This window comes from Hordeum vulgare, chromosome 5H, assembly GCF_904849725.1.
Source record: "Hordeum vulgare subsp. vulgare chromosome 5H, MorexV3_pseudomolecules_assembly, whole genome shotgun sequence".
Taxonomy (NCBI): Eukaryota; Viridiplantae; Streptophyta; class Magnoliopsida; order Poales; family Poaceae; genus Hordeum; species Hordeum vulgare.
The window spans coordinates 426,262,195-426,287,757 of NC_058522.1; the positions used below are offsets into that span (position 1 = coordinate 426,262,195).

General features: G+C 43.4%; 2 protein-coding genes across 5 annotated transcripts; one reads left to right on the plus strand and one right to left on the minus strand.

Annotated features, from left to right (window-relative positions):
- The first annotated feature begins 5,735 nt into the window (after window positions 1–5,735).
- On the plus strand, window positions 5,736–10,701 carry LOC123396360 (probable ubiquitin receptor RAD23). Of its 4 annotated transcripts, none has more exons than XM_045091312.1 (11): window positions 5,736–5,902; window positions 7,295–7,456; window positions 7,800–7,853; window positions 8,303–8,391; window positions 8,920–8,985; window positions 9,117–9,294; window positions 9,534–9,671; window positions 9,754–9,870; window positions 9,951–10,063; window positions 10,144–10,222; window positions 10,341–10,701. In XM_045091312.1, the coding sequence occupies exons 1-11, from the start codon at window positions 5,837–5,839 to the stop codon at window positions 10,467–10,469; spliced, it is 1,191 nt and encodes a 396-aa protein (XP_044947247.1). In that variant the 5' UTR covers window positions 5,736–5,836; the 3' UTR covers window positions 10,470–10,701. The 4 variants fall into 4 exon arrangements, with proteins under 4 accessions (XP_044947247.1, XP_044947248.1, XP_044947249.1 ...); XM_045091313.1 differs by having other exon boundaries at window positions 8,923–8,985; XM_045091314.1 differs by having other exon boundaries at window positions 8,935–8,985.
- A 3,920-nt stretch (window positions 10,702–14,621) lies between these two features.
- LOC123396817 lies at window positions 14,622–16,239 on the minus strand. The gene is made up of 2 exons (XM_045091627.1): window positions 14,999–16,239; window positions 14,622–14,832 (listed from the first exon to the last, which is right to left on the minus strand). The coding sequence occupies exons 1-2, from the start codon at window positions 16,237–16,239 to the stop codon at window positions 14,688–14,690; spliced, it is 1,386 nt and encodes a 461-aa protein (XP_044947562.1). The 3' UTR covers window positions 14,622–14,687.
- Window positions 16,240–25,563: the final 9,324 nt, after the last annotated feature.

The following is a 25,563-nucleotide window of genomic DNA, read 5'->3' on the forward strand; positions in this document are numbered from 1 at the left end:
CAGATGAATCTCCTCATGATGAGGAAACTCCTCAAGCTGAGGAAGTACACCAAGAACACCGTGAGGATGAACCGGCTATTGAAGAAATCATCATGGAAACTCCAGCTGATGAATTTGCTGCAGCTGATGAGATTGTCCCTGACCCAGCTGCTTCGCCAAAGCAAGCTGATGACTCTGTTCGATCTGGTTCCTCAATACCAGCTGAAGAATCTGTCAAGAGAACCCCTTCACCAAAAGCTTCAACGGTGAAGAAGATGACTCCGTCTGCATCAGACGTGAAGAAAACCAGGGCTGCTGAGAAGGAAGCCAAAAAGAGAAAGGCCTCCTCAGCAAAAGAAGAAACAGAGGCCAAGCGCCTCAAAGCACTTGAAGAAACTGCTCCTCTGGACCCTGTGCCCCTAAATGTCGCTCCTTCTTATGAAATGGTCATCATTGATGATCCAGCGAAAAAGGCAGATGAGGAAATGAAGGATGCCGCCTCTGAGGAACACACTGGCGAGGAAATTCATATAGACGACAGTTCTCAGCCTTTCATTCCTTAGAAAGACACTCCTCAAGAATCAGCTGCACCAGCTGATGAAACTGCATCTGCCACCAAGCCAGCTGAGGAAGAACAAACTGAAAATCCTCAAACTGATGACATTGAACGCTCTGAGCAAAATCCTCAAGATGAGGAACAGGCTGACCCAACTCCTCCAACTGAGCAAGAAGAAGCTATTACTCAGCCTGATGCACAGCCAGAGCAAGCCCCTCAGCCTGAAGCCCAGCCAGCTCCATCCCCTCAGCCTGAAGTACCAGCCGCTGAAATTCCTCACCCTGAGGAAAATGCTGAGGAGAATGCACCTGACCAAGACAATGCATTCATCATGCTCAACCCAGAGACTGTCATTGTTGTCTCCCCTCCTGTTCCTCAACAAAATCTTAAGCCAGTTCAGCGTCATCCATTCTCCAAGCGTCCTAAGTTTCAAAAGGAAAATTTCTTTGAAGAACGCATGTAGTTCATTGGAGAAAACCCCTATGACAAGCCTCAAATGAGGCATCTGAAGTTTTGGACTAGAACTCAGATGAATTACTATGCCTCTGTGCTATGTGGACGAAACAAGATATTCCAGCACAGGCATATTCCTCATGTTGAACTTGAAGCAATACCGTGCGTGGAGCCAGTCCTCAGTGTACCCCATGATGCTGGTTTACTACCTATGTCCTCCGACATCTCTGACTGGAACAACGAGCTAATTCTTCAGTTCTATGCCACTCTTCACATATCCGGCAACCCTGAAGACATTAACACTTGGGTGTTTGACTGGATGTCACAAAACACTCACTACAAGGCTCCTGCTACTGAACTTCTCCGAGAACTGCTTGTACCAATTCCCTTAGATGAGGCTGTGACGCTTTTATGGTGAGCGTGAGCTGCCAAATGGGATGATGGAAGTCCTCATGAAGCCTTTGGCTGAAGGAAAATCTCCGAGAACAACCTTCCTCGTCCACGAGCTCAAGTACACACCCAGGTCTGTCTACAGAATCCTCTGCAGTGTGCTCGCGCCGATCAAAGGCCATGATGATGAAGAAGATGTCGTAGGCCTCATGAAGAATATCCTCTTCAACATTATCCATGGTATTCCTATCAACATCCATGATTTCTTCTTGAAGACTTTGGCCGACAATGCTATGTGTCCTTTTGATCACATGATATATGCCCCATGGATCATGAGATTCATCAGGACAAGGACATGCATCAACTTCCACGCTGATTTCCAAAACCATATTGGTTATATGCCTCCTATCCGGGTCAACAAGAAGACTTTCGAGTCCATTGAAGGAAAAGGCAAATCAGTGATTGAAGAAGGCAGTAGGTCCCTTGATGGCCAGTTCAGAGAACCAGAAGCTTATTCTTCATGGGATGATACTGAGACTCGTCCGGCAAGCCCCGTTCCTCCTCGCGTGATGAATACAAGAGAGCTCCTCCTCAGTCTTCACCAGAAGGTGGATCGCAATCACAAGTGGGTCAAACGCCAGTTTGGCGCCATTGTGAAAACCCTCATTGAAACACAGAACTCTGTGAAGCTCAACCATCACAATCTGCATGAGGTTTTTGATCGCACCTGGGCTACACTTGCACATCTGAAGACTCAGATTGAGCTTGAAGAAATGGACTTTGAGCGAGACTTTGAATGGTCGTGGCCTCCCAAGAAGAAGTTCAGGCCTATTCTAGTGCCAGACCTTGAAGACAGCTCCTTTTCTTCATTCCGCACTGCTGAAACTGATGAAGAACAGCTCGACACTGCTACCGGTCCAAGGAAGAAGAGTACTCCCAAGAAGCATCACGGCTCTTCCTCAACTGCCACGAAGTGAAGTCTTCACGGACGTTAGTCCTCAGTTTGTCCCTTTTTGTCACTTGATGACAAAGGGGGAGAAACTTGAGAGTTAGTCTTCAAGCGGGATATTTTTGGGGCTTATGAACTATATTTAAGTTACAAAATCTTGGCTCTTCTGAAGTTTTTATGTAATGAGTTGTAACTTAAGCCTGATGGTACTCTGACGCTTTTGAACGTTTTTCTTCGCATGCTTATTCCTCAAGTTTTAATGCACGCATGCTGGAATTCGTCAGATACCATTTGTCATCATGCATTTTCATTTTCTTCATATGATATGTTACATATATGCATGATTTACAAGACTCAGGGGGAGATCTCCATGATATAAATCATCAATGTGCATTTGCTGTGAAAAGCAAAATCCTCAAGATATGCACATCTTCAGGGGGAGTCTCTCTGAATCTTGATTTCAAATTCCTCAAATGAGTATTTACACTTCTTATTTTTGATCCCTGTTGAAGACTTAACCTAATTGTCATCAACCACCAAAAAGGAGGAGATTGTAAGTGCATCTAGTGCCCCTTAGTGATTTTGGTGGTTTGAAGACTTATAGGTTAAGTATCTAATGTGTTTATGAGTGTACACAGGATCTATAAGTCATTGAGGAGTTTGAGATATTTGAAGAATATCGACCCCTAAAAATATATATCTTCGGTTGAAGAAATTGGTCTGAAGCTGAAGAAATGAATCGCGAGGAATCTGCGATGAAATTGATATTCCTCATGAAGATACTGATATTGAGGAATCCGTTGTGTCCTAAAGAAAATCACTTTGAAAAATTTGAAGCATGAAGATTTACTCTTTCTGTTTTATTTTCTTCACATTTGAGTAATAGGAACACCGTACTGTTAAAGGGGGTCGAAGTTACACTTCGGAATGAATTTCCTCATGATGCTCAACCCAAGCCTAATCCTACCAAAAGCCTCAAGTGAGGAATACGAGTGACATGAGGACTCTCACAGTTGAGGGTTCTGACCGTTTCGATAGCCACGCCAAGTCATTGGTCTTATCCACTCCAACGGTCATATTATTTAAGGGCATTAGTGTCAAATCATGTCGGGATGCTCCCAGGCTATAAATAGCCACCCCCACAACCATTAGCTGGTTGGCTGCTCCGTTAGAAACTGACACTTGCCATAAGAGCAACCCAATTCCTCAGAGTCTTCGAGAGTAATTCATCAGTGAGGAAATACCCCATACACCGAAACCACAAACCAAACCTAGTGATTGAGCATCACTGAAGAAGTTGTTCCTGTGTGGGACTGAAGCCTTTTACCTTTGAGGACTGTGCATCCTCCAGACGGTTAGGCGTCATGGTCTAGAGCTTTCCAGCAGTCAATTGTGAATCGCCGGGTGACCAAGTTTGTGAGGGTTTGAAAGTCTGCCGTGAAGACTTACCACGAGTGTTGGGCGAGGACTGTGTGTCCTTAGCTCAAGGAGAATACGGTAGGGACCGTGTGTCCCGGGACTGTGTGTCCTCTGGTTTCAATACCAAGCCGCTCCAAACCAGATGTACGACTGTCACAGCAGTTGGAACTGGGTCATCAACGATTGTCTTCACTGAGAAACGGGTTCTAATTCCTCAACTCCTTACTTTCCTCGAATTATGTGTTGATGACTTTCACTGCGACTGTTTGAAGAATTTGCTGAAGACTTTCTGTGAATTTCCTCAACCCCAAATTCTTCACGTCAATTAATCCTCATCTGTATTCTGCGTGCCTGCTCACAGTGCAATCTGTTTTCACATTCTTAGCTCTGAAAAACTGCTGTTGTGAAACTTTGCACTTCTGATCCTTTACTGTTTCCGCTGTAAGTTAGTCATCAGTGAGGAATTTCCTCAAAAGGAATTTCCTCAGTGATGAAATTCTAAAAATCTTCTATTCACCCCCCCTCTAGTCGATATAACGCACTTTCAATTGGAGACTGTGCTTATCAACTAGATCTAGTAGAAAATTCATCTCATCCTCTATAATGGTCGGTCACATAATTCATCCTCAAGGACGCACTCGTATGTGAACGAGTAGTCTAAATGAAGCTGAGCAGTGTTGCTTGGCAAATTGTGCCATTGCTCCGATAGATTAGACGTTGATGTTCCATGGATCAGCATTTCGAGACGAACAAAGCTGACTACCCAAAATTGAATTGCACTCCCACAATACATAATGGCCCCACCGTATGAAATTTTCCACAGTAGTACATCTCAAATACTAGACTTTTCAGCGGAACCGAACTAACGCCCGAGCCTCCTTTTTTCGAATTCAATAGCACATGCAACAACCAAAATTACGGGAGCATCTGAGCCTTGGCACCAAAACACCACTCTCACTTTCCTATGCTTACTTGAGAAAACGATGGAGGTGTAGATTTCCTGGCATTTGTTTATGTGTTAATTTTATAATAATAATCACCGGTACAACAATAAGGTAGTTTCAAGAATTTGACGATTAACAATTATATTGATTTTCAATTCCTTTTGTGTCGCTTAAAAAAAAGTTATAAGACACGGGGTAAACATGCGCTTAATATGGAGTCTTTGATGCTTTTTTATCGATCCGAAGACCCATATTAACATAACACGTGGCGCACGTGGTAAGCAACTAAAACTTGATGAACAAAAGACTGATACTAATATGTATATATGTAAGTTTAAGTTATCCAACGATCTAAATCATCATAGCTTAATTTTAATTTTGAAGTTGCTCATCACACATACTATATGATAGGTGTAAATCAATTACATACATAAAACTCTGTTGAGCTATTGTTTAGTAACGTACGTAGTTCATAACTCTCTTGCTGTCCAATTCTTAATATTTAGAGAAAGCACAGTATATATTAGTTTGTTGGATGAAAATAACATAAACATGACACTTGCTTGTCAGTTGGTGAGAGTTTTTCCTTTCGAGAGATGGAGTTGCTTGTCAGTTGATGAGAGTTTTTTCTTTCGAGAGATGGATTTACTTGTCAGTTGGTGAAAGTTATTTTTTTTCTTTCGAGAGATGGAGTTGCTTGTCAGTTGGTGAGAGTTTTTTTTTTAAGAGGTGGAGTTGCTTGTGTTTGTAACATCCCAAACGCACATCACTGACATAATAATCAGCGGATTTTCTTTTTCGGGAATTACATGGTCAGCAGATGCCCCCGCGGTCCCGCCTGGGTCCCTGTCTACTCTTTAGCTTTGAAGCCTCCACTCCAACGTCAGAAAACAAAAAACGATCAAGACACAAAAAGCGACCCTTGCAGAGAAGCACGGCCGCGTTGTACTAAACTAAAAATACAACAAACCAGAGGGGTTAACCCACAAAACCGCCCGTCCACGGTGCGCCAGGGGCCCAAATAAAAAACAAAAAACAGAGAAAACTCGCCGCCTCCTTGTTCTCTCCCCTCTCTCCCCCCTCCGCCTCCGCCTCCTCTCGAACTCGTCGAGCGCGGCGACCGACGCACGCGAGCGCGGCGGCGAGATGAAGGTCTCCGTGAAGACGCTCAAGGGCTCCAAGTTCGAGATCGAAGTGAACCCCGCCGACAAGGTACGGCCGCTCCCGCCCCGCCCCCTCCCGATCTGTCCGTCAGTCGTCGCGAGGGTTGGCGTATCTGGGCGAGATTTAGGGGGGTGGGTTATCGAGTTGCCCCGCGGGGCACGGTTTTCGCGCCGGGGGATTGGTGGGGCGTGCGGGGAACTGCTGAGTCGCGAGTTGTGTGCTGCGCGAGCGATGGCGCCGCGAATCCAATCTGTGGTTCGTTTGTTTGGGCTTTGCTCTGGGCGGAGCGGAGAGCAGATGCGGAGTTCGCCTAGGTCATGGTCGCGTCGATGTGTAGGTTATGATTGTTTGGCGAGTATACAGGGGCGTGGAATCTGTGAGGCTGTACTGATTCGTGTGTTACCAGATGCACAACCAACTTGAATCCTGACCGTGAACCGAAGTGCAGAAGCTAAGGGTCGTTCTGGTCGGACTTTCTCCTTGCATGCTACTACAGGTAGCATCGATTTATGGACCTTTTCATTTGTGTGCGGATGAAACTCTTGAAATTGCAGGCCTTAGTTGCCGTATGTTAGTGGCGGCTGGATGTCTTGTTAATCTATTATATGTTATAAGGACTGCAGAGAATTAATTTATGCGAAATATACAATGTAATGCTGGATTTTCTTCTTCTTTCTGTCTGCTAATGCGGACTGTTTGCACAGGAGCATTTGAAGCTTTAGAAATACATACATTTGCTGGCTGGTGTAAACTTCAGTAACCTTTCGTGCTGTTGCCAAAATAGATTAGGACTATATGACGAAGGTGGTTGTTCTTTCTTAAGTATTTTGTATCAAACCCAAGGAATGGAATACTGGCAACTACTAGAGGGAAAGCAATATTACAAATTAGAGTCAGTTGGAGACAGGGTTCGGGCTGGCCACATCTTTTTTATCTGTGGACTGTAGCTACCTTTTCTTTGTATGAATGTGCAAGTGCAGTTGCAGTACACAGTGTAGCAACAGAATGGGAATGGGCGTTCTTAACTGTTACTGTATTGCTACTTAGCATTTTTGTTACTCATGTATTGTGTATTACTAGTGAAGCAAATAGTAGAGAAATATTTGGCCGAACTAACTGAAATGATATAATTATCTATATGATGACATATGCTACTTCACTTTATGCCAAACAATCATAGGTGTAAAAATACTGGGGTCTTTGCCGTGTGTTTACATGGCATGGGGTTACGTAGCCTTCAGATTTTGCCAGCATGGTAGAATCATAGGCGGGTCTTTGCCAAACAATCATTCATATGTGTAAAGATACTGGGGTTTATTGCCGTGTGGTTACATGGTATGGGTTATGTAGCCTTTAGATTCTACCAGCATGTGAATTCCTGGTTCTTTCGATTCTTTGCAATTGGAATGCTACAACTTAGTAATTGGTTCATTGATTCAGGTTTCTGATGTAAAGAAGCTCATTGAGAGTTCACAAGGGCAAAATGTGTACCCAGCTGATCAACAAATGCTCATCTACCAAGGGTCAGTTCTTAAGGATGAGACTACGTTGGAGGAAAACAAAGTTGTTGAAAACAACTTTCTTGTGATAATGCTTAGACAGGTACGCATCCTGCTTGATACTAGTTTAATAGATATCATAAAATTGTGGAGTACCATAGCGATGCGTAGGATGCTATTTTTTTTTTCATAACAATACCTTCCCTTGTGCATCATAAGTATCTCTTTCGGATATCAAGATCTTGAACTCTAGGAACGTAATGAACTTCAGTGTCTCTATTGAAATTGCCTTAAAAGGTGTAGGTGTTTCTATTGCTGGTCCTAGTTTTTGTACAAACTTCGTTTTGGAATGGCTACAGGCTAGAGTTGCTTCAGGACTGCTTTCTATTAACTGATCATAAGATAGATGATTGTTGTTATTGCTTCTGACTTTCGACCTTTCACAGAATAAGGGCTCATCAAGTGCAGCTCCAGCTAAATCCAAGGAACCGTCAAATCAGGTGAGTTGGAACTTGATTGCACTGATATGGGTTGCTCACCACTAAAGTGTCTTTATTTATGTTCTTTTGGCGCAATTTTTTTTTCACTCGTACCATATATCCAAAAATTTGTCATGATTCTTGGAGTTATTTGCATACAGTACCTTTCGCCATTTTTTTTTCATTGAAACTATGATGGTACACTTTAAGTTCGTTGTTCCTTTAATAGGCAGAGATAGTTAAGCTCTCAGCCAACTATATAGTTGAGTTAGAATAGCAGATTTTTACGAAGTTCACAACTACGAGCTCTTGACTCTATGTATTTTTGTTATCTATTTTTGTTTTTTTCTGGTGTAAAGTTGAATTTCTCATTAACTCACCAAAAATATATACTATAGTGTTATTATGTTATGGTGCCTATGTTCTTCTATTGGTGTGATTCTACTTTTTGACTTGCATTTATTATGCAGGCACCCCCTACTCAGACAGTGCCTGCTACTCCTGCCTCTCAAGCACCAGCCACACCAGCACCTCAAGCAGTGTCTGCGCCAGCACCTATGTGAGTTTTACTCATATGAAAAAAATGATTTGATCCTTTTCAGATATATTTTGTTGTGTTCAGTGTTTCTTTTGGTCTCTTTAAAGATATTTTTTGGTATAGAAGTGCTGCCTTGCCATTTTAATTGACATGCCATGAGATGCACAAGTCTGTATTTCTATCTTTCTTAATCAGTCACAGAAGATATGTATTTTAGGGTCAGTTCTTTTGGCTGGCTTAAAAAATAAACTGCCTCTCTCCAGCTTAAGAAATAAGCCTCCTATTAAATTTGTTGAGGCTTCTAAATTAGTTATCCAATATCTAGTTTAGAAGCCCCAATAAATCAGGGAGGCGGCTTATTTTTTAAGCCGTCAAAAGAACTGGCCCATAGTATCTTGGCTATAGTTTCTTTTTAACTTATAATCAGGAAAGTCTCCAAAGGTTGTTAGTAAATGATAGCTTCCTATTATTGATTTGTATTATTATTGTTATGTTATATGGCTAGTGGTTGTTGCCAGCTAGATAACCCTATCCTTATCTTTACTGAAGTAGTGTACCTGTCAGTGCTCCTGCTCCAGCTGCCACAGCCTCACCAGCTCCTGCTGTTGCTGTCTCGTGAGTTGATTTATATTCTTTATTTCATCTTATTTTGATTTGTAATCTCATAAAATGTGTTTCCTATTTCAAGAAGTTATATTACTACCTCTTAACCTTTGACATGATCTTTACTACTGTCATCTGTGCAGCACCGAAGCAGAAACTTATGGTCAGGCTGCTTCAAACCTTGTTGCGGGAGGCACCCTAGAGGCAACAATTCAGTCAATTCTTGAAATGGGCGGTGGAACATGGGACAGAGATACTGTGCTTCGTGCCCTACGTGCTGCATTCAACAACCCGGAGCGGGCTGTTGAGTATTTATATTCTGTAAGAAGATATCCTCCCTTAGTTTGATTATGACTCAGTGTTCTTCAATAGAACACATAATGCCTTGCTTACATAAAGCTACAGATGAGTAAATTACTAAATTATTGACTTTATGTCTTTTACAAGCTTTACCCGTCTTTGAATCTGTGTAAATATGTACTACAGGAAATACATGTTGACACAACTTATATTGCAGATCTCTTGGCTATACAACTAATACCCTTTGATCTTAATTGTAGGGTATTCCGGAGCCGATGGAGATTCCTGCACCAGCACCAAGTGCCCAGCCAGCTGATCCTGCCCAGGCTTCACTAGCAACTCAACCTGCAGTTGCCTCCTCTGGTCCTAATGCTAGTCCCTTGGACCTCTTCCCTCAAGTACTCTCTCCCTCTCTCCCTCTGTGTGGTCTGCGGTTACCTCTTTTGCATATTTTTAATGCTTGCCCTTTGTACCTTGCAGGCCCTTCCAAATGCTTCCACAAATGCTGCTGGTGAGGGAAATCTGGATGTTTTGCGTAACAATGCGCAGTTCCGAAGCTTACTTTCTTTAGTGCAGGCTAACCCTCAGATCTTACAGGTACATTTTGTGCTGCTGCTCTTTTTCTTTGTCCCAAATCTACTTATGACAGCTGACTAACAGGATCATTTTTTTTACAGCCACTGCTTCAAGAGCTGGGAAAGCAAAACCCTCAGATTTTGCAGTTGATTCAGGACAACCAGGCTGAGTTCCTTCGTTTAATCAATGAGCCAGCTGAGGGCGATGAAGACGAGTATGAATTTTTTTCATCGCCGTGACATTTTACTTTGGGCTTTTGCATGTTGCTTGACAATCTCATACTTGCTTCACCAGGAATCTCCTAGAGCAGTTTGCTGAGGGAGTGCCTCAGACCATAGCTGTTACTCCTGAGGAGAATGAAGCTATACTTCGTGTAAGTTCATTGATGTTGAGAAAGTTTCTCCACAACTGCCTGCATCTGCATTTTTGTCTACTTTGTCATACTTGTTTGTGGCACCATGATAAAACCTCACTACATTTTGCTTATGCAGCTTGAGGGAATGGGCTTTGACCGGGCGCTTGTTCTGGAGGTTTACTTCGCCTGCAACAAGGATGAGACCCTAGCCGCAAACTACCTGTTAGACCACATGAACGAGTTTGACGACGGAGCGCCGCAGTAAGGCAAGCAAGTTGTTTCTGAATTACATGCACAAGCCCATGGGAGCAAGGATTGTGGGGAGATTGATACTCCCGCACTCACAGGGCAGGCCTTAGAGATCTTTTTGAGATTTTGTCACTTCCTTAGTCTGTAATTCTTTTCTGCCTTGCTATTAGTACATACTCTAGATTGTCTTGAAATGTTAATTTACAGACTTAACGACATCGTATAAAAGTTCTGTCAGTTTTACTGCATCTGCCGATCTATTAATAGATGAAGTGCCTGCGTGGAACACACTGGGTGCCAGGCAGCCTAAGCGTGTGACTGACTGACCCTGTTCTTAGAGCATTTTCAATAAAAAGGGCAGCCTGGTGCTTGTAGCTCCTTCTTGTGCAGGGGAAGGGTCCGACCACTTTCGGTCTTTTGTCTGCACTTGACAAGTTACAACTTGCGGGCAACCTATTTTTCAAAAAAGGGTGAGATGTTATGTATGTGGGACAACCAATCAAGCATGGTGTGTTGTCCCTTATCAGAGCCCTAGTTGATCAAATAACTTTTGCTAGGAAAGAGTCCGATCAGTTTAAAGATCGTATTAGAGTTTGAATGAATTATGGGCTTGTGATCAAGTATTGTCTACAATAAAGAGACACCCCTTCCAGTCAAACATAGAAGAATATTATTGTTTACTTCTATCCATTTTCCAGCAAAATGGGTTTATGTCCGTAGTAGATTCTTCCATCAACATGAGAGCTTCTAAGGCCTTGTACAATGCAGGGAGAAATAAATTAGTCTTTCTTTATGCATTGGTGTTTATTTATAGAGGGTAGATGCTTAGTAAAATTCAGTTTATTTTTCTAAGCACTTCTTTAAACACCTAGCTTGTACAAGGCTTAAGGAGCCCATGGCGAGCATGATTGCCATGCTACTTGCCGTGGCGGTTAAGATTAAATTACATATTATAATTAGGAGGAAATCTCCCCTTATCCAAACCGTTGTGCGGTTTGTCCCTCTGTCTCCTGGAACCGACGCTTTTTAGATCGTCGCATCTCTTCAGAGGATATATATACTCCATGCTATTCCATCATTCGATTCAAACAGCGATAAAGGGTAGGGTGGGATTCATAGAACACATGAGGTGGAGCAATGTGGGGAGGCCACAACATTACGACAAATTACACATTGAAACAAACACGGGATATAACTGGAAATTAACCAACTAATATTAGTTGATTAGCATGCATATATATTGTGAAACTAATGCTAATACTAAATTCTTTGAGGTTCAGCTGACACCATGAACCATTCAACAACGATCACATGGATGTGTAGATTATTTGGATTCCTGAAGCTCGTGGTTCAAATACTGGAATAACGATTACACAACTGAAGCTTGCGGTAATGTTATACAAGGGTATGTTACTGAAAAGAGGGACACTATGTTATTACAGATGAACAAAACAACACAATGGACAGATAAACCTAGAAAAGAAACATAGAACAAAGGAAATGTAAAGCTAGAAGTGGATAGAAAAAAGTTGAATTCAAATACAAGCACAACTAAAATGAGAAAAATCGTCATCTCAACACCCATCGTAATGTTGGTGGGGCAGAAGAACTTTAGAAAACATTGTTTTCTATGCACTGAGGTGGACCGTGGAGTTCAAAAAAAAAAAGTGGACCGTGGAGTTCAAGCATTTTCTGTCGTGATAAACAACCAAGAGCAGCACCAGTGAAGGCATGGAGCAGACCAGCATCTGGCTTACAAAAAGAGCAATGTTTCATGTACGACAAAAGTTATCTGATCCCGGCATGATAGGCAGCGTTGGTTGCAACTTGATGCAGCATCTTCACAATCCATTGTATCATCGTACAAACGCAGGAGGCGATACTGTCATACACAGGTAATTCCGTTTCAGAAATTGATCTTCCCAAGACCTTTTGATACCAGGAGGAAAGACAAATGATTTGGAACCTCGTCATTCAGTACTTCAAAGCGAAGGCGGCTGGCGCCGGCGCGAGTGATGCCCTGGGCTGAGGCATAAGACTGTCTCCATCCATGCTACCGCTCGTTGAGGTATGGTGAACATCCTGGTTAATTTTTTTTCCAAAAGGGATGCAAAAACTTTGCCTCATCAATTAATTTAAAAGAAAAAAAATTGCCCAGTTAATTCACAAAAAACCGGATGAAAACCGACACAAACTGACCACATACGAACAACTCACCAACACGATCACCATGCAAAGTGATCCCGACACAAGACATCGGGTACCCCAAACTACAACGACAATTCAATCCAAGAGAACAAGCCGAGAGACCGAAGATCAAGCACCCCAGAAACGTTGTTACGGATGCGGAGATCCAGGAGTCGAAAGGCTACAGTGGCGAGGAACTCGGCAGGCCGGCAGGTCCTTGGGACGATCGGGGAAGCCGGAGGCGAGCGGGGACGGAGGTGAGGACCTCCCCCCAAAGGCCGGCACGAGGGACAACCACGCTCACGATGGCCCGGGAGACCACATGCGAGGCATCTGACAGGACCGCAACAACGGTGACGAAATGCTTCAGTGCCAAGGAGCAATAACGAAGGCCGAAGGCTCTCCGCTTGAAGGCGAGGGAGCTGGCAGTCTCCATCTTGTGCGACGGCACGGGTGCCAACTCCTGCTGCACCGACGCCGGCCCCCCACCTTCTCCCATCCCAGCTCCGAAGCCGCCTCATGAGCAGCATCGACTACAACCGCATCCTGAACGCGCACCATGCTGGATCTGGCAGTCAACGACGTCATTGGGGTGAGCTCGTCGTCATCGTCACTGCCGCCATCGTCGTCGGCGAGGGCGGCCCATGATGCAGCCAACGACGGCTACGGTGAGTGCACAACGACGTCGGGGACAACATCCGAATCGAGTGGGGGAGGGGCCCAACCCATCACCACACGCAGGGCGACGATCCGCCGACGGCAGTGGAGCGGCCAGATCCAGCCGGTCAAGATGCATACCCAGGGTGCCTTGAGGAACAGTGAATAATCATCCAATGGTGTCTTGTTTACAGTTGCAAAGGCTTTTATTTCGTTCAACTTCAATTCGTTTGTACTCCCTACAATCTAGTGAAATGACGTAGTCTGTATACAATGACTATTTTGTGTAGAGACAATGTTAATTAATTCTATTGGAAGGAGTAGTACATTTTAGCCCAGGGGCTCGTAATAAGCTGGTGCTCGGAGCGTGCACCATGTTGTGACCATAGGCTGTGGCGAAGCCAAGAAAAATGAGTGGGAAGGGCGAGAGTGTTTTTAATCCTTGTTGGAAAGGGCCAGCCCATTAAAATTATATATTTTTTATATCTAAATATTTATAGTTGAAGAGAACTAGTATTGTTTTAGCAGCCAACAATTATCTATTTACATGCATGTTACGCTGGTCGTAATAAAAGTATCATAGATAGTATCATGCATGCCAACTAATTAATTTTGATGAGACGATATAGAATTAAACGGAAAAAAGAAGGTTGAGTATCATATCATGAGACTGTATCATATTAAATATTATGCTATTATGTGTCATGCATGATAATAAATGAACTATCCTATGATAATAACATATGATACTATGCATTACGAATATAGTACCATACACTAGTATCATATACATGATACCAGTATATAATACTCCCCATTACAACTAGTCTTAGACATAACTCAGTGTTGTCAGTGGAAGGGCAGGGCCTCTATTGGTCGCCCTTGTCTCTGCCGCTGGCCAGGCAGGCGCCACTACGGCGCCTCCGTGGCTAGTAGGGGTGCAAGCGGTATTCTGCTTCGCCCCGCAAAACTCATCAATTAGCTCATAATTCACATATCATTCATAAAAAATTAACACTATCTTTGTAGTACTATGTTATTATACATCAGGGGATCAGCCCGCCCAGCTTGCATCCCCAATGACTACAATGCTGGTTTCGACAGCTGAAAAATGATTGACCAAGGAAACCAATGGTTAGGATAACTACGATATACTCCCTCCGTTCCTAAATACAAGACTTTTTAGAGATTGCACTATGAAATACATACGAATGCACATAGACATATTTTAGAGTGTGGATTCATTCATTTTGTTTCATACGTAGTCTTGTAGTGAAATATCTAAAATGTCTTATATTTAGGAGAGTACTACTCAATGCTTCGTACTAGTAGTATATTTATAAGAGTACCCGTAATTTGGCCTCACTTCTTGTATTGTATTTGGATCATATTATATATATTGTGTAAAATTCGTCTTCTCCTTGGCGGCATCAGTTGGAATACGCATCTGTGAATCTTGCTTCCTGACTTTCTCCTTTAGTTCCTTGGAAAAACCTAGCCCACACCAATGCTCACAAAACATGAGTCCTCTCGCCCTACAACAAACAAGAGAGGATTCAGAAAATAGATTAGGATGTGAGTCTGAAACTAAGCTTGATCTTTTTTTTTTTACTGGATAAAACCTAGGCTCGATCTGGAAGTCATGATCCTAGTTACCTCATAGTCATAGTACAAGGGGTGTAGAGTACAGGGTATGCTTACCACTCGAGATGGTTGCAGTATGTGATGAGATGGTCAGCAATGGCGAAGGGCCGCGCGCGGCACGACGCCCACGAACACTCGTGGTCGTCGGGGCAGTCACTGCTGAGAGAGTATAACATGACAGGGCTTTCAGATGACGAGTAGTAGACAGAGTTTGCTCTGATGGACGGCAGGTGTTTGGACGAGACGGACAGGCATCTGTCCTGACCAAGGAACAGGGCGCGATCGCCGATGTTGCTCACCGGGGCCAGCTGCCGGCGGTCGAGATCCACGTCGAAGATCCTGACGGCGGTGTGTGTCCTGTTGGGAGGCGCGTCATAGTAGCGAACAGCTAGCAGCATGCGGCCGTTGGACTCGACGAGGAAGGAGCGGCATTCCGATGGAGGGCCGAGCTCGTCGGGGATAGGAGTATCCACCGGAAAGATATTGCTCTGAGGGTAGACCTGAAGGATGTTTGCCGAGTCCCGGGTGGTGGCATAGAGGCGGCCACGGTAGGCGAGGACGCTCTGGAGCACGACGTCGAGGTAGATGGCGTTCCAGCTGGCATCGCCGGGCTTGGCCCAGAGCATGGCCTTCTCCCTCGGGAACCAGGCCACCACGTCGATGGAGGCGTCGGGGGCCGCCGCCGCGGCGCTCGCGCAGATGGCGGCGTTCATGCGGAGGAAGCACCCCTTTTTGTCTTTGACGCCTACCACGATGCGAAAGGTCGAGGCCATGGGCGGGAGGTCGACGTCGCTCCGGGTGAAGGGGTGGAGCAAGCGAAGAGTGGAGAAGCGCTTGTGGACGAGGACGAGGAGGCCGCCGCTGAAGGAGACGATCCTGTAGCCCTTGAGCTTCAAGCGGACGCGGAGGCGCCGTCCCGTGCTGGGCTTGAAGAAGGCGATGTGGCATGCGTCGTCCGGGCGCGTCTCGTCGCCGTCGCAGAGCGCGACCAAGTCGCCGGGGCGGCAGTAATGGAACTGCTCCTGCGGGCTGAGGGGGAAATCCGTGCTGGAGCGCCAGCCGGAGCAGGCGGCGCGGAGAGAGAGGTAGTCGACCACGTCCCCGACGAGCCGCACCCGCTCGGCGACGAGGCGGACCAGGTCGCCGGGGAGCGACGCCCAGCCGCCGCTCTCCTCGGCGATCCTCCTGCGCTTGCGGCGATCGCGGGGTTGCCCCACGCGCCTTGCTGTTCCTGCTGCGGCCGGAGTGCCTTCGCCGATCGGAGCCGCCGCGTGAGAAAAGGGCACTGGTGACTCCATCATTGCGATCTGTGACTAGGGTGGAGTTGGAGTCCTTCCTGGTCGTAGATGCTGTTAGGCACACGATCCGTTTCTCTTTGAGCGTGGCGTCGTGCGATGGCTTTGATCGGCCTAAATCGAGGGGGTGCGCGTGTTTGGGATGTTTCCTTTTTCCAAACAAACTTTTCTTTGGAAAACTTTGCATCTTTTTTTTTTGGGGTAAAAGAAATTATATTACTGATGGTTTGGCCAGAGGCTTACACTTGTTATGAAATCACTCTCGGCATTTAAAAAAAATACATGTTAATCCTTATTCAGGAGATGGAACGATATCCTGAAATGCACTTAATTTTTATGGATGAACTATGTGAATTACTGTAAGGAATGTTGAACTATTTTATGGTAAGATCAAATATCCTATTGATTTCTTAACACTTGGATCTGAACAAGATAATTTTTGTTTCATTGATAGACCCTTTCTAAATACTGGAAATTGATTGTCTTAAAATGGAAGTTAGAGTTAAGTTTGGTGATGAATCTCATGAATTTAATTTTTTGAAGTTCACCAAACAACATCACGCGAAAGATTTATCGAATGAGGATGTTATTATTGGTCTTACTTTTATTGTTGTGCCTCGTACTGATCTTTTAGAGAAATATTTGTTATATCATGAAAATGATATATATATGAATGAAAGAAATGAAATAGATGAAATATTCATTAGGCAAGAACCTATCCTTAAGTGTAATATGCTTGTTGAAATTTTGGGAAATGCGCCTCCACCTAAGGGTGATTGCGTGTTTGAATTGAAAAAACTCCCACGTACATTGAAATATGTTTATCTACATGAAAAAAATGTTGTTATTATCAATTCTAACATTTCAGTGTATGAGCAAAAAACATTATTGACCTTTCGGTGCGTGAAGAATGCCATCATTGCATACTTTACATTTATACACAATCAGTTAACGAAGTGATATGTCTATTTCATATCATATTTTTATAATGTTCTTTATCTTATTTTGAAGTTATATTTCAGATTATGACGTAATTATAATGCACTTTGTCTCTTAAAATGCAAGATACACAAATGGAAAGGGATTACACCAGCCACTGGTAATTCCTAATAAACTTTCCCTTAGGGGCGGTGAAAGGACGTGGATGTTGCCTAGGGGGTGAATAGGCGCTTTAAAGTAATTATGGTTTAGGCTTGAACAAATGCGGAATAAAACTAATTTAATTAGTCAAGCACAAAACCTAAAACAACTAGGCTCATCTATGTGCACCAACAACTTATGCTAAGCAAGATAAGTAACTAAGTGATAGCAAGATATATAACAAGAAACAACATGGCTATCACAAAGTAAAGTGCATAAGTAAAGGGCTCGGATAAGAGATAACCGAGGCACGAGGAGACGATGATGTATCCTGAAGTTCACACTCTTGCGGATGCTAATCTCCGTTTGGAGCGATGTGGAGACATAATGCTCCACAAGAAGACACTAGGGCCACCGTAATCTCCTCACACCCTCACACAATGCAAGATGCCGTGATTCCACTAAGGGACCCTTGAGGGCGGTTACTGAACCTGTACAAACAAAGTTGGGGCAATCTCCACAACTTAATTGGAGGGTCCCAACACCACCACGGAGCTTCACCGTAATGGAATATGGCTTCGAGGTAACCTCAAATGCTCGGGGCAATCTCCACAACCTAATTAGAGACCCCGACGCTTGCGGGGAGCTTTACACCACAATGATTGAGCTCCGAGGCACCACCAACCGTCAAGGGCACCGAGGCACCGAAGAGGAACAAGCTCTAGGGTGCTGAAACACCCAAGAGTAATAAGCTTCTCAAACTTCACTTCCACGTATCACCGTGGAGAACTCAAACCTATCAATCGAATGCAATGGCAAGGGCACACGAAGTGCCCAAGTCATTATCTCACAAATCCCGCCACAACAACTAATTTTATGGAAGAAAATTAGAGGAAGAACATGAAGAACTACAAGATCAACATCCAAGGGGTTCCCCTCACAAAGAGGAGAAAGTGATTGGTGCAAATGTGGATCTAGATCTCCTCTCTCTTTTTCCTCAAGAACTAGCAAGAATCATTGGAGGGATTGGGAGTTAGCAAGCTCGAAGAAGGTCAACAATGGGGGAAGAACATGAGCTCAAGAGTTAGGGACCATTATGGAAGAAGACCCCCTTAAATAGGTCCATCGAAATCCAACTATTATGCACTCAACCCGCGCACAAGCGGTAGTACCGCGCAGGGGAGCGGTACTTCTGCTTGCATGGAAGTACCGGGCATCACGGGCAAATGGACACGGTCCGGGAGACGGTAATTCCGCCAGAGCGGTACTACCGCCCTGATCCCAGCGGTACTTACGCTCAACATGGATGACATGGACCGAAGATGCCGGAAGGAAAAACTAAGCAGAAGTGAGGACGGAAGGGGAGGGCGGTAGTACCGCTGGAGCGGTACTACCGCTCCTCCCCAAGCGGTACTTCTACTTGAAATGTAAAAAACACCTAAGATGCGAGAAAGAAAATTTAAGCGGAAGTGGGACCGGAACTGGAGGACGGTAGTACCGTTGGGGCGGTACTCCTGCTCTTGAGTGCGGTACTTCCGCTTGAGAGAGAAAACCTGCCTTGGCACTAAAACTGCCATAACTTTTGCACACGAGCTCCGAATTGAACAAACTCAAGCTTGTTGGATAGCACACGACAAGTACTATCCAAACAACGATCAAAATGTCAATGATATAGAGATGTGAAACCTCTATGAATGAAGAACCAACAAAAACTCCAATCACAAAAAACATCATAGATGATGCACATGAACTTCATTTTCGATGAACTCGAGCTTGTCATGAAGATGACCATAAGCTCAATCACCCACAAAGAGAAAAGCCAACTAAGAACCAAGAAAGATGATGATGCCAAGGATGGAATGGTTTCAAATCTCAACAAATGATACGATCAAGCTACTCACTTGGGAGACCCCCTTGATAGTACGACAATCTATCCTATAACCCGGTCTCCCAACAAACACACCGAAACCGGTTAAAATAGAAAACCTATCAAGGACAAACATGTTCCTTGCGCATAGTACACTTGAGCTAGATGATGGTGATGTTGTCCTCCTAAAGATGTACCACCTTTTTTGATTGCGCCGGCTAGACGAAGACTAGTAGATTCCTTCCCATACTCCACTATGGGTGAGCCGCTCTTCAGCACATCTTCACAAGTCCATTGCCACCACAATGGATAACAAGCTTCAAGGATGACCTCTTCGCGATGCTCCACTTGAACTTTCACACCACAATCTTGATAACGATCACCACTTGATGTCATCCTCCATGGGTTGTATGAGATATTCCTCTTGACGCAGGCCGATGATAACACACCTAACCCCACACAGAACTCTCACGAGGACCATGGGTTAGTACACAAAGCATAATGGACAATGCTTACCATACCATGGGATCACTTGATCCCTCTCGGTACATCTTGTATGATTTGTGTGTTGATCAACTTGATTCACTCTTTGACTTAGTCTTGATCAACCTTGTGTCTTATCTTCTCTATGACCAATTTTTGGATAAAACCTTGAATACCACCTTAGTCATCATATAAACTCCTTGAAACCAACATATGGACTTCAAGAAGTGCCTATGGACAAATCCTTAGAATATAACTGAAGAAAACTATTAGTCCATAGAGATTGTCATCAATTACCAAAAACACATATGGAGAAATATGCTCTAACAGGCGGCTGCTACTGCAACAAAAGACCTTCCAACGTCGCCAGAAACACGTGCTGACGGGAGACTGTTCTTGTCTTGATTCTCCTCAGCAACGACACCAGGAATCCTTCTGCTACGGCTACGCCTTTAGGGACTTCCTAGGCAAATATGCAAAGGATTTCCCCGTGGCCTTGGAGCCTTGCGTCGGTGTTCCCTCAAAGCGGAAAGGGTGATGTAGCGCAGCGGTGGTTTTCCCTGAGTTTTGAGAACCAAGGTATCGATGCAGTGAAGGAGTATCACAAGTGCCTGCACAAACCCAAAGAACATGCTCCCAACGCTATGAAGGGGTTGTCAATCCCTTATAGATTGTTCGCAAAGTGAGAACTGAAAGCAACAAAGTAACAAAGCAAAGTAAAAGCGGAGGTGTAAATGATAGATGTGAATAGACCCGGGGGCCGTAGTGTTTACTAGTGGATTCTCTCATGAAAGCAAGTAGACGGTGGGTGAACAAATTATTGTCGAGCAACTGATAGAACCGCGCAAAGTCGTGATGTCATCTATGGCAATGATTATATCTATAGGCATCATGTCCAAAACAAGTAGACCGATACTTTCTGCATCTACTACTATTACTCCACACGTCGACCGCTATCCAACATGCATCTAGTGTATTAAGTCCAAAAGAATAGAGTAACACCTTAAGCAAGATGACATGATGTAGATGGACAATCTCATATCAACGACAGAGCCCACCTTGTTACCATTGATGGCAACCACTCAATGTGTGCCTTGCTGCCCCTACTGTCACTGCGAAAGGTCACCACATGGTAAGAACCCAAAACCAAGCACTTCTCCCATTGCAAGAATCATAGATCTAGTTGGCCAAACAAAACCCAAGACTCGGAGAGACTTACAAGGATATCAAATCATGCATATAAGAAATCAACAAAGACTCAAATATATATCATAGATAATCTGATCACAAATCCACAATTCATCGGATCTCGACAAACACACCGCCAAAGAAGATTACATCGGATAGATCTCCATGAAGATCATGGAGAACTTTGTATTGAAGATCCAAGAGAGAGAAGAAGCCATCTAGCTACTAACTACGGACCCGTAGGTTTGAAGTGAACTACTCACGAGTCATTGGAGGGGCGATGACGATGATGAAGAAGCCCTCCAACTCTAAAGTCCCCTCCGGCAGGGCGCCGGTAAGGGTCTCCAGATGAGATCTCGCGGAAACGGAAGCTTGCGGCGGCGGAAAAGTATTTTCGAGGCTCCCCTGATTTTTTCTTCTGATTTTTAGGGAATATATAGGCGCAAGATCTAGGTCAGGGGGGCGCTAGGGAGGCCACAAGCCTGCCCACCGCCGCCTCCCCCTGGTGGCGGAGTGGGGGCTTGTGGGCTACGTGCAGCCCTCCTGGCTTGGCCCACAGGCCCCCTGATCTTCTTCCGTTCGGGAAAAAATCATTTCAGGAATTTTATTCCGTTTGGACTTCGTTCCAAAATCAGATCTGAAAAGAGCCAAAAACGCAGAAAAAACAGGAACTGACACTTGGCACTGAATTAATAAGTTAGTCCCAAAAAGATATAAAAGGTACATAAAAGATCCAAAGATGACAAGATAACAGCATGAAACCATAAAAAATTATAGATACGTTTGAGACGCATCAAGCATCCCCAAGCTTAACTCCTGCTCGTCCTCGAGTAGGGAAGTGATAAAGAATGAATTTTTGATGCTTTCATGCTACCTAGCATAGATGTCCTTTGTAACTCCTCTTATGTGACATGAATGTTCAGATCCATTAGATTCAAAACAATAGTTTGCTATTGACGTGGAAACAATAATAATTCAAGCAAAGTAGCAAGGTAATCATGAACTTTCAAAATAACAAGGCCAAAATAAAGTTATCCCTACAAAAGCATATAGTCTGGCTATGCTCTATCATCATTACACAACGAATTTAAATCATGCACAACCCCGGTATTGGCCAAGCAATCGTTTCACACCTTTACTTTCTCAAACCTTTTCAACTCTCACGCAATACATGAGCGTGAGCCATGGTTATAGCACTATAGATGGTGTGGAGTGTGGTGGAGGTTGCAAGACAAAAAAGGAGAAGATAGTCACATTAACTAGGCATATCAATGAGCTGTGGAGATGCTCATCAATAGATATCAATGTGAATGAGTAGGGATTTCCATACAAATGATGCACTAGAGCTAAGAGTATGTGAAAGCTCTCAAAATAAAACTAGTGGGTGTGCATCCAACTTGCTTGCTCACGAAGACCTAAGGCAATTTTGAGGAAGCCTATCATTTGAATATACAAGCCAAGTTATATAATGAAAATTTCCCACTAGCTATATGGTGGTGACAAACGAGAAACTCTCAATCATGAAGATCATGGTGCTTAATATGCACAAGTGTGGAAAAAGTGGTAACATTGCCCCTTCTCTCTTTTTCTCTCATTTTTTTTTATTTTTTTGGTGGGCTCTTTGGCCTCTTTTTTTTTTGGTGGCCTTCTTTGGCCTCTTTTATTTCCTCACATGGGATAATGCTCCATCAATGATGATCATGACACTTTCAACTCAGAACTTAGAGCAACTATGACTCTATATGGAATGCCTTCGATAGTGTACCGTGGTAATGATCTAGCATGGCATAGACATTAATGGAAACATCATGCTAGCTATCTTACGATCATGCAATGGAAATGTAGACGTGATGGCACATGTCATGGTGGTAGTTGCATGGCAATATATCTCGGAATGACTTTGAAAAAGACATAGTAGGTAGGTATGGTGGCTGTTTTGAGGGAGGCTAATGGTGGGTTTTGTGCAACGGCGAAAGTTGCACGGCACTAAGAAGATAGTGATGGTGGAAGGTGAAAGTGCATCTAAACCATGGACTCAACATTAGTCATGAAGAAATCATATACTTGTTGCAAAAGTTTTATTAGTAATCGAAACAAAGCATTCGACACATACTCCTAGGGGAAGGGTTGGTAGGTATAAACCATCGCGCGATCACGACCGCCACGCAAAGGATGACAATCAATAGACTAATCATGCTCAGATTTCATCACATAGCGGTTCACCATACGTGCATGCTACGGGAATCACTAACTTCAACACAAGTATTTCTAGATCCACAACACCTTACTAGCATGACTTCAATATTACCATAACCACAACTCAAAACTAATTGAGATGAATCAAACTTCTCTAACTATTCAATGCACATGAATGTGGAAGTTTTCGTATCCCTTTGGATAACTACCCCTTTTGAGACTACTTTCAAAGCATAGATCAACTACCAAGCCACGCACCGCTGCGCTCTAAAAGATATAAGTGAAGCACATAGAGCAAAAGTATCTAGCTCAAAAGATATAAGTGAAGCACATGTGAGCTGGATTGTCTACCAAAAGATATAAGTGAAGCTCGACAAAATCACGATGAGTGCATGTCTCTCTCTAGGTGTGTAGCAAGGATGATTATGACAAAAAAAAGACTCCTACGATACAAGACGCTCCAAGCAAAAACACATAACATGTGGTGAATAAAAATATAGCCCCAAGTAACGTTACCGATGGATTGAAGACGAGAGAGGGGATGCCTTCCCGGGGCATCCCCAAGCTTAGGATTTTACGACATCCTTGAATCTCTTGGGGTGCCTTGGGCATCCCTAAGCTTGAGCTCTTGCCACTCTTTATCTCTTTGTCCATAAGAACTTCACCCAAAACTTGAAAACTTCACAACACGAAACTTAAACAGAAACTCGTGATAACATTAGTATGAGAAAGCAAACCACCACTTCCTTAGGTACTGTAGAAAACTTAAATTCTACTTGTGCTGATGTTGGCTTACTATATTTTCAATCTTCCATGGCTAATACCCCCCGATACTATCAATAGTTTCATCAAAATAAGCAACCAACACAACAAAAACAGAATCTGTTAACATCAGACCAGTCTGTAGCAATATGTATATTTCGTATACCTCTGGTACTTCAAAAATTCTGAAAAATTATGACAGTCTGAAGAATTTGCGTATAAATCAGCAGCAGAAAGAATCAACTCAAAAGCTCTTACAGAAAAAAATGAAAATTCTTTTCGTGAGCAGAAAGTTTCTGTCTTTTCCGGCATGACCAAACGATCATCCCCAAGATTAATCATAACGGTTTTGATTGGTACAAACGTAAAAAGGAACACAAAAAACACAATCATAACAGAATTATGAAAGTGTGGAAAACAAAAAAAAGAAAGAAAAAGGATAGATTCGTTGGGTTGCCTCCCAACAAGCGCTTTTGTTTAACACCCTTAGCTAGGCGAATGGTGATGGAATCACGTATAGTCATCTTTGGTGCTCAGACCATAAGTAGCCCTCATAATAGATTCATAAGGCAATCTTATTTTCTTTCTAGGAAAGTGCTCCATGCCCTTCTTTAAAGGAAATTGAAATCTAATATTCCTTCCTTCATATCGATGATAGCACCAATAGTCATTAGGAAAGGTCTACCAAGAATAATGGGACATGAAGGATTGCAATCTATGTCAAGTACAATGAAATCCACGGGTACATAGTTCTTATTTGCAACAATAAGAACATCATCGATGCTTCACATGGGTTTCTTGACGGTAGAATCCGCAAGATGCAAATTAAGAGAACACTCTTCAATCTCATGAAAACCAAGAATATCACATAAAGACTTTGGAATCGCGGAAACACTAGCACCCAAATCACATAAAGCATTGCACTCATAGTTTTTTATCTTGATTTTGTTAGTAGGTTCCCACTCATCATGAAGTTTTCTAGGTATAGAGACTTCTAGTTCGAGCTTCTCTTCAAGAGATTTCATCATAGCATCTACGATGTGCGCAGTAAAGGCTTTGCTTTGGCTATAAGCATGTGGAGAGTTTGCAATGGATTGCATCAAAGAAATGCATTCAAACAAGGAGAAATTATCATAATTGAATTCCTTGAAATCCAAAGTGGGAGTTTCATTACTACCCAAATTTTTGATTTCTTCTACTCCACTCTCCACACCTTTATCATCAAGATGGATGGACTCCGAATCATTGGGGCGTTTTTCAACCAAAGTGGATTCATATCCAGCCCCTCCATAAATAGGTTTGACACGAGAAAACAAAGATTCAAGAGGAGACACACCAAGCACTTTAAGATCTTTGTGATTTGCATCACTAGAACGCACCCTTTTAAACCATTCATGCCTAGCGCGAATTTGGGCAGTTCTTTCTTTGCTCTCATTCATGGAGACACACATAGCTTTCAAAGTTTCATCCAAGTTGACCTTGGGAGGAGCGCATCTAACTTTCAAAGCATCAATATCACAAGACATCCTATCAACGCTCTTACCCAAATCGTCAATTTTGAGTAGTTTTTCCTCTATGGACGCATTGAAAATCTTTTGAGAGTTGATGAACTCTTTGATATTACTCTCTAAATCAGAGGGTAATTTGTTGTGATTTCCATAAGCGTTGTTGTAGGAATTTCCATAGTTGTTAGAGGAGTTACTAGGAAAAGGCCTAGGAACATAATTTCCTCTAAAAGCATTGTTGTTGCC

Excerpts from the sequence above, each read along its gene's own strand:
- LOC123396817 (XM_045091627.1), bottom strand. The coding sequence starts at position 16,239 with ATGGAGTCACCAGTGCCCTTTTCTCACGCGGCGGCTCCGATCGGCGAA. Across the intron at positions 14,833-14,998 it reads TACTGCAACCATCTCGAGTG|GGCGAGAGGACTCATGTTTT; the intron begins GTAAGCATACCC and ends TGTTTGTTGTAG.
- LOC123396360 (XM_045091312.1), top strand. The coding sequence starts at position 5,837 with ATGAAGGTCTCCGTGAAGACGCTCAAGGGCTCCAAGTTCGAGATCGAA. Across the intron at positions 7,457-7,799 it reads TTGTGATAATGCTTAGACAG|AATAAGGGCTCATCAAGTGC; the intron begins GTACGCATCCTG and ends GACCTTTCACAG. Across the intron at positions 8,392-8,919 it reads GTGTCTGCGCCAGCACCTAT|TAGTGTACCTGTCAGTGCTC; the intron begins GTGAGTTTTACT and ends TCTTTACTGAAG.